The 8,724-nt window shown below is 41.0% G+C and overlaps 1 protein-coding gene across 15 annotated transcripts in view; it reads right to left on the bottom strand.

The window, feature by feature from the left end:
* Nucleotides 1–695: 695 nt before the first annotated feature.
* Nucleotides 696–8,724, bottom strand: part of rbfox1 (RNA binding fox-1 homolog 1) — a 403,255-nt gene continuing 395,226 nt past the window's right edge. For 14 of the 15 annotated variants that reach the window (XM_035398363.1, XM_035398362.1, XM_035398364.1 and 11 more), the window contains 2 exons: nucleotides 5,507–5,582; nucleotides 696–3,663 (listed from right to left, as the gene is read on the bottom strand). In XM_035398363.1, the coding sequence (XP_035254254.1) occupies nucleotides 3,541–3,663; nucleotides 5,507–5,582 (199 nt within the window). In that variant the 3' untranslated portion in view covers nucleotides 696–3,540. The remainder of the gene's footprint in view (nucleotides 3,664–5,506; nucleotides 5,583–8,724) is intronic. The other variant, XM_035398366.1, reaches the window with a different exon arrangement.

Here is an 8,724-nt window from a genome sequence, read left to right as displayed (position 1 = left end):
TTAATATTTCATATAACTTGAAATCTTAATTATAGTAACTGAAGAATATTACCAGCATGTCAAGGAAATATTATTACTGTAATAATATACTAATTGATTTGTTAAATATTAACCAATTGATTAATAACCCATTTTTAAATGTAGTTTTTACAGTGATAGAATGTACTAATGCACTAAAGTGTTTTCGAAAAAGGCAAATCAAAATTTTCACCAAACTTATCCAAACTTTCAAACTTGCTGCAGTAAAAAAAAATCAACAATTCTGATGTGTGATAAAAAAAAAAAACTTTCAAATTCTCCTTACCTCAAACGTTTTCATTTGACCTGACATAGTTAGCTCTTCATGTAGCCTGCCTGCAGATTAGAGTTATCTACATGGCTGCAATCCCCGTGTTTCCCCGTGTCATTTTTCCTGATTAATAACAATAATAAAAATGCACACTGCACCTTTACCAGAGACATTTATTTTTTAATTAATTTCCACAAAACAAAAGAGAGAAACATGAACAAAGAACCATACATGCAGGGTGAACAAAGAAACCCAAAATAGGGATTATATTTGGGGTCTCGCCCTACAAACAGCGACTCTGGAGAAAGGACATATTATACTCACCCCCCCCCCCACCCCCTTTTTCCAAAAAATAAAATAAAATAAAATAAAATAATAATAATAAACAAACCACACCAGCACAGCGTTCCCTTATCTTGTGAAACTTTATTGATGGTTATTGGTTAGCGGGTCATATTGCATGCACATACGATGACAAGGAGAATGCCTGGTCACAACACGTTTTCTTTTAAAAGCAGAAACTGTATAGAAGAGTCACGGCGGCAGGTAAGATATTTTTTTACGGAGTTGCGCGATGTGACACGCCAGGTACACATGAGGACATCCGCAGCCGAGATCTAAGCTGCTGTTTTTTTTTTTTTTTTTAAAGTTGTGTTTTATTTTTTGTCGTTTTTTTAATAAATACAAAAAAATGAGATATGTGACAAACACCTCAACTTAAGTTTTACTTGTAAACAGGACAGCATGAATGGAGTCTTTCTATATGCACAGACAAGCTGCAATTCTTCAAGGACACTTTGAGCCCTGACAACTTGCTTGTGTGGCACTTGTAATGTCCAAGTTATCATTATTTATATTTATATATATATAGATATCCTTTTCACAAATTATACATATGCTGCTGATCAAACAGTTTCAAAATGTAAAGACCATGTTCTATAAAATAATACAAAGAATGTGGCATTAAATATAACATCAAAACAAAAAGGCAAATGCACCAAAACAAATATAAAAAAAACTAAATTAAACAGAATAATGTCTCAAAAGCCAAGAAGCTAAGAAAAATTGCAGGTTGTGTGTGCAACGACAATAAAGTCTAAAAAATATTAAGCTGACAAAAATACCATGATTATCTCTACATAATGATTGTGATACCTGTAAAATGTTCATATAAATCTGAATATGATTATCATGTAATTTCATAAAAAATGATACACCTCTCTCTAATAGGTCTACTAGGCTAACTCTAAAACATCATATGGTGTATTTTGTATAACAGAACATTTCCACTGCACAGATCAAATTGTATACATTGTTGTAGGTTTTCTTTTTTCTTTTTTTAAACTGGTACAAATAATTCTAGTTTTATTATTTTCCTTCTGAAAAACAAAAAGAGAAAATAGAAACAGTGCTTTTTCACCGTATTTGTTATTGTTTTTTTTTCCTCTCTCCCGTAATATAAAAGTCAGTAATAATATCAATTTATATACTGGAAGCAATATAAAAAGAACAACCTTTTTAATGGCCTAAACTAGTAAGGATTTGACTAGAGAACTAGATAAAGATTAAACAGTGAAGTACTGCCTTGGTTCAAAATCTTTAGGGGTTTTCCTAGACAGCTTCTATGCAAAATCTGAATATACAAGAGTAACAACCCAAGAACATAACCTTTGGCTTTGAGTAATGGATAATAGAAGATGATTAATATACTTAAAATACAGTGGTGCCCCTCCCCTCTTAACTGCTTTAATGAGGATCTACACTCATTCTCCATGCTGCACTCCAGTAATGCCAGGGCAAGGCCCCTGAGGAACCCCGAAATGGGCGGAGCTAACATAAGCTGTCAATCAGCTACTCCTACCAACCAATGAACAGCAGTTGCAAACTGAATGACGAGCATGCAAGTCCCCTTGTATGGAAGTCCCGCTGGAAGTCTCCACCAATTCCACAACTCTGTGTGTGGTGCTTTTTGACAGAGCTGGTTGCTTTACTGCACCAGACTGAGAAGATGGCAAAAGACCATTAGCAGTAACAACACGAGCGAACCATGAATTGCCTTTTGGGAAATGGGAGGCATACCCCATCATTACACATTACTTATGGTAACTTACCTATTATTAACTATCCTACCCAATGTAAACAAATCAAACACCATTAACTCTACATTTTCGTGATGCCTAGCTAGTAAAGTCCGTTCCAGTCAGAAAGGTAAGTGTTTCGTTGATAATTTAATGAGTAAGTCTTTCCCCAGTTAACCTTTTTAAAAATGCCAATAGAAGTGCCAGACATAGAGTTCATATACACCAGCAAAGCTACGTTTCACTTGCTATTTCCTTCCTGCAGCAAATCGCTCGGAGACAGCTGCGAAAAAGCTCATGCACAGAACACGTGCTGTAGCCCAGTTCCTGCAGAACACGCAGTGATTGATGGAGACTTTGCTTTTAAATGGGCCGTGACTGCACTGGCCGTTAAAAGCGAGCGGGGATACTAATAAGACCGCGGTCTCGTTCCGTCTACGCCTTCGACGCCGTCCGTTTCCAATCCAACGGGTCATCGACGGCACGTGACAGCTCCGCCCATTTCGCGGGCCCGCCAAGCCTAGCCTTCCCGCCGCCGCCCATCCTGCCACCATCCCCCGTTCTCCAGCGCGTCCAGTTCTGAGGCTAGCGTACCCGCCCCCACCCCAATATATTCCCTTTACACCCTTCATATACAAACCAAAATATTATCAAATTAAGAACAATTAAAAGCAAAAAAACGAAAAAAGCAAACAACAATGACTCTTGTAGTCACTTACACTCTTACAAAACATGAGAACCCCAAATGACTTAATATTTATCATACATAGTTTAATTTACAATGAGAAAAGCACACGTGATTGTGGCCTTAAATTGTGTTTCATATATATTTTTATGTATTTTTTTTTTTTAGATTTTATATCTAGCAGCTTTCTAGATCACCACAGAAACCTCTACAGCCAACAATCTATGTATTGTAACCTTAAGAAAAATTAAAGACCCCACAATATTAAAATACACCAAACAAAATATCAGAGGTATAAGATGAAAAATATCTGTCCCTCCCCCCTCTCTTAAGAGGTGCTAAAATGATGCACTACTGCATGTATTGCAATACCCAGGCCTCAAAAAAAGTTTCTCTTGTTAATCCCCAACTGGAAGGTTCTCAGATCTTTTTTTTTTGTTTGTTGTTTTTCTTCTTCTTTTTTACATTTGTGTTTTTTTTTGGGTCGTTCAGTATGGCGCGAAACGACTGTATCCCCCGCGATATATACTAGCCTGCAACGAAGAAAGAACCAGACCCACATCGTCCGCGTGGCTCCGAGTCTTGGCATCGGTCAGCGGTGCGAAAGCATTCTGAAACAAAGCGACGCATTTGCCAGAGCTTTTTAATCCGCTTCCCTTCGGCGTGACCCCCCCCCCTTCCCCCCCCACCTCCTCCGGACGCCTCGCTCTCATGCCATTATACATACCCCCGATGACATCACCCCCCGGTCCGCCATGCAGCAAGCACACCACAAGCCATCGCATGCCAGGCAAGTGCACTTAACTACTTCAAAAGTACAACAGAAAACAAACGGTTAACGGATGAACGTATGGAAAAATGAATCAAGACGTCGACAGAGCATGACCACTGGGATCTTATATAGCAGCTATATTAGGGCCCTGGGATCTGAGTATCTACATACTTTTGGGGAACAGACAGAACTGCTCTCCTCCCGATATTAGCCATCGATAGATATGTCGGGCCTGTGAACTGATTAGAAGCACACTACCCAAAGTGTTGCTGACCAGCTGCTGCCTTTGATGCAATGCAGCTAGCTGAACTGATGCAGTAAAATACTGAATTTTTAACCCTTTTTTTGACAAGCTATCAAGATATTTTCCAGGTTCCAGAGGGTTTCTGGTACTGGAAGACATGCCTTTGTTAATGTTTGCTGGTATTTAAGTTTTTGTAAATTAAAACGTCACTTAACAGAGAATTAAAAACTATTGTTAATGCTGAAATCTAGTAAGTTAGTGCACCTTTATTTTTTCTAAAATAGGAAAAAAGACACACGAGTAGTGTAAAATGTTACAGCATTAAACTCTGACAGAATATATTTATTTCTCTTGGACATATATATATATATATATATAGACATATGTTTCTGGTAGCTAATAATGGTGGCAGACCAATGATGCAGAAGACGTCAATATAATCTGTAACCACAAGTGCTGAAGGCTGTTTCCAGAAGCTTCCATAGGCACTGCTGAGGGACCTCCTTCTCCCATATTGTTTTACCAGCTCTCCTTTTTTCCCCATTCAGCCATGGCCACTGCACCACTTAGGTGATGGATTTAATTATCAAAATGACTAATTATTCCATTAAGGAACACGCTCTGCTAGGTGATGCTCGCAAAATTAGAAATATAATAACCAACATGCACCACACCGCAAAAGGAATTAAGACATTTATCAAGTTTACGGGGAGGATTAATGTGACATTTCGGGTGCCGTTAGCACAAGAGACAAATTCAATTAGTTTAAAGTGAGGAGACGTCAGCCATGATAAAAAATCCATGCGCACAGAAGAATAGCAAATAAAAATATAAAGAGAGCACGTTACAGGGCTGCACACTGAGGGAGAGAGACAGAGAGATAGAGTAAGCAAAAGAGGGAGCGGGAAAGAGAGTGAGAGACGTCAGGCGTGATAAAAACCCATGCAAACAGAAAAAAATAATAACGTGGAGGGCAATGGAGGTGGAAGCGGAGAGAGGAAGAGAGGGAGACAGAAACAGGGAGGACAGAAAAGAGAAATATCAGAAAAGAAAGATGAGGGGAAAGAAAGGCAAAGGGAAAGTTGGAGGGAAAGGCAGTAAGAAGAGAGGGAGGGAGAGATAGAGAGAGGAGAGAGAGACAGAGAGACAGAGAGGGAGAGAGACAAAGATAGAGAGAGAGAGATAGAGAGAGGAGAGAGAGACAGAGAGAGAGGTAGAGCGAGAGAGAGACAGAGAGAGAGAGGTAGAGAGAGAGAGAGGGAGAGAGAGAGAGACAGAGAGAGAGGTAGAGAGAGAGAGAGAGAGAGAGCGAGAGAGAGAGAGAGGTAGAGAGAGAGACAGAGAGAGAGAGGTAGAGCGAGAGAGAGAGAGAGAGAGAGAGAGAGAGAGAGAGAGAGAGACAGAGAGAGAGAGAGAGAGATGGACATGTTTTGCTTACCATGGCACCAACGCTGTATGCGGCTGCCGGAGCAAGTGTGTGGTGGTAGGGGTCGGCAGCATAAACTCGTCCGTAACTATGGAAACAGAGAACGTCACGCTCAACAGTCACTTCTTTCAGTTTCATTAAAAGAGCAAAAACAAAAGATTCAACAAGAAAATACTTAACAATAGCTCCTTAATGGACCAAACAATGTCTATCCAACTATCAGTCACAGCATATTACTACCTTTACAAGGCAGTAATATATGCTAAATTATGGAATCCAAATTTCAGGAAATATGCCAGATAATAAGCAAAATTAAAATAATATGTATTTACTCTGTACAACATTCTGTAATTCTGCCCTTCTGTGGAGAGGCTTTCCGCAATATTTATAAAACTCATACAGTATGTAGGGAACATACATCTTATATTTTGCTTTTCATATTTGACACTATGCTATAATATAATCACTTCTTTAAAGTTAATACAGCAAAAAAATAAAAAATAAATAAAACAAACAAACAAACAAAAAACTGAATCATCTGATGACCCAACAAGATGGAGACACGGAGACATATGTAAGGTGCAGGACTATGTATGATCTATGCAATCATGCAGGAGCGTGCAGGGGCTGGGGTGGGGGCAGCTTCTCTCCCAAAAAACAAAATTAGGAAAAAAAAAAAACTACAGGGCATTTTACGGAGGCAAAAGGCAATTTCCAGCTCTGCGCAACAGTCCATTACCCACAGTGTAGGTACGGCAACAGAATCAGAAGACGCTCTAAGCCCCGGTAATAAGCATAAGAAATGAATAGACAGAGGAGGCGCGGTCGCGTTTCTGTCTGGCTGAGTTTATGTGTGCCGCGCGGCGGTTTCGCAGAGGCGCGGCGCGGCTCCATCAGTTCCGAGGGCGCGTGTTTACCGGGACGCCGCTTCGGTGTACAGTGCGTAGCGCTCTGCCATTTTCCCACTGGCCTCAAGGGGAGAGGGGATGACAGAAGTGTGTTATTAAGCTGCTTGCCGCAGCGACGCGATTCGCCATGCCACATTATCGCGACGCTGCCCATAAGCATTATCGAATGCAGTTTGTTAAACTCGCCCCGCACACCACTTGAGCAATGTCAAAAAGCACTCGCAGGTGTCAGATCCATGATTCATGAAGGCCAGACAGCGCATGGGGGGGGGGGGGGGGGGGGGCGGGGGGTGGGCTGGGGGGGGAGGGGGGGGGGGTTAGTGGGGAGAGAACCTGCAGCAATCGTGGCAAGTGCTGAAAATACAGTCAATGAAAAACGAATTTCTGTAATCGAATGGCGTGCGTTCGATCTTTCTTGACGAAATCTAAATTGCCAGTCTGCGTGCACTCAAGTTCAATACAGTGTGGGGAAAAATAAATGAAATACAATGGTTAAAAAAAAAAAAAACTAAACTAGAATTCAATTGTCTGTTTGGGGTTTACTCTAACAACAGACTAAAAAGCAGTTCTGCTATCTTCACGAGACAGAGCTTATTTTGGTGAAAAGACCAAAAAAGAAAAGACCCACAAATTCAGCAATCTGAGTGTCAGAGAGCCAGGAGGGTATTTGTCTTCCTCTCTCAAGTGCGACTGCTGCAGCTCGAATTTAAAGTTTGTATAAAAATGTAAAGAGGATGCAGGCTGGCTCTGTGAGAAAGGGAAACTCGGGGAAAGTGCTTGGTTGGGCAGGATGAGCATTTATTAAAGTGGACTCCGAGGATCCAATTCTAGTTGGGTTCAACAAAGATTTTCTATGTTCTGTCCCATGTGGCAAAATAGCAGTTATTTAGAAAACAGACACATTTCTGTCTACCTCACAGTGGTGGTGTAGGGGCTAATAGTCACAGTAGATGTATATTTGCTCAGTACATTGAATACATGCAGAAACTTTGGATGAATCTTCCTACAAGCATACGCATACCGCATGTCCACTCATAAGGCTGCAATGAACTAGCAATCATAAACATGAATTATAAAGGACTACTGTTATTTTTCAGAGAACCACCATAGCCACCCTCCAGGCACTAACTGACCAAAGTAAAACTTTATAATAAAAGGAATAAATAAGAATTATGTCAGCTATTTTTTTTATTTCTTCTGTCTGTAATTCATTTTTAACCAAGGTAGCACCAATTTCACCAATTTCAACCACAGCCAACAAAATTTAATGCTTCTGACAGCTAAGTGCATTTCTAAACTTTGCTCTGTCCTTCAATGCAATTCCGCTCAATTTTTGGACAATCCCTACAGAGTCAGTTATCTAGATTGTTCTGCATCCATTGAGCAAACAAGCTCCCTTGTTTCATAACCACTAAATCATGCATTACAAATGTTGTAGTCCAACCATAACTTTTACCATAAACCATTACATCATAGCCCTTTCCCAGAATGCATTCTTCTCCCAAGCATCCCTCAGAAGTCATTGTTGCACTGACAGCATCCAGTGCAGTTAACTGCAGCTGAAGTATGAGCACACATCTGTTGCACTCCCCCATAAGCCAGTGAGCATGACATGTACCGACATGTACTTTCCACATGACATGTACTTACAGGACAGCTAGTGGCAGTCAAAGTGGACAACGGGTAATTTGTGGCTGGCTGGGAGGAGCGGTGGTGTCCTGAGGAACTTAGCCTGACTTAATCCCACCCTTCTCATAGGATACACCCAATATTGCGGTACCCACCATTGGATACTCCCAGGCATGAATAGCCAATGACACTGTGGGACCAGTGGATACTCCAGGCATGAACAGCCAATGACACTGTGGGACCAGTGGACACTCCCAGACATGGATAGCGAATGACAGAGCCAAGGCTGTGGTGATTTGGTTACAGGATCCAGCCTGCACTTCTTGTGAATGCCTTCACCAACTGAGCCATTTGGGAGCTTCTTCAATATTCCCTCAAGAACAAATCAGCGATAGAAAAGCACAGCCGGTAACTGACAAACTGCATATGCTGCAGAGACGGCGCCGCAGAGATCACGCGCGATGTCAGCGGGGGCGATCCCAGCTAGCGCAAAAACCCAACCGCACATTTTTTACAGCGCTGACAGTAAGGTCTCGCAAGGTTGAGGTGAAGGAAAAAAGTGGTAGCAGTATTTTACAATTTTGTTCAATTTTTACCACCCCAAACCACAACTTTTGAGCCGCACTGTAAATAATTCCAGATCGATATTTATGCTCGTCTTCCCCACAGGGAAATGTTTCAAATATGCGTTTG

This window comes from Anguilla anguilla, chromosome 17 (genome assembly GCF_013347855.1).
Source record: "Anguilla anguilla isolate fAngAng1 chromosome 17, fAngAng1.pri, whole genome shotgun sequence".
Taxonomy (NCBI): domain Eukaryota; kingdom Metazoa; phylum Chordata; class Actinopteri; order Anguilliformes; family Anguillidae; genus Anguilla; species Anguilla anguilla.
The sequence above is the reverse complement of the archived record's forward strand: the minus strand, read 5'-3'. Positions and strand labels throughout refer to the sequence as shown.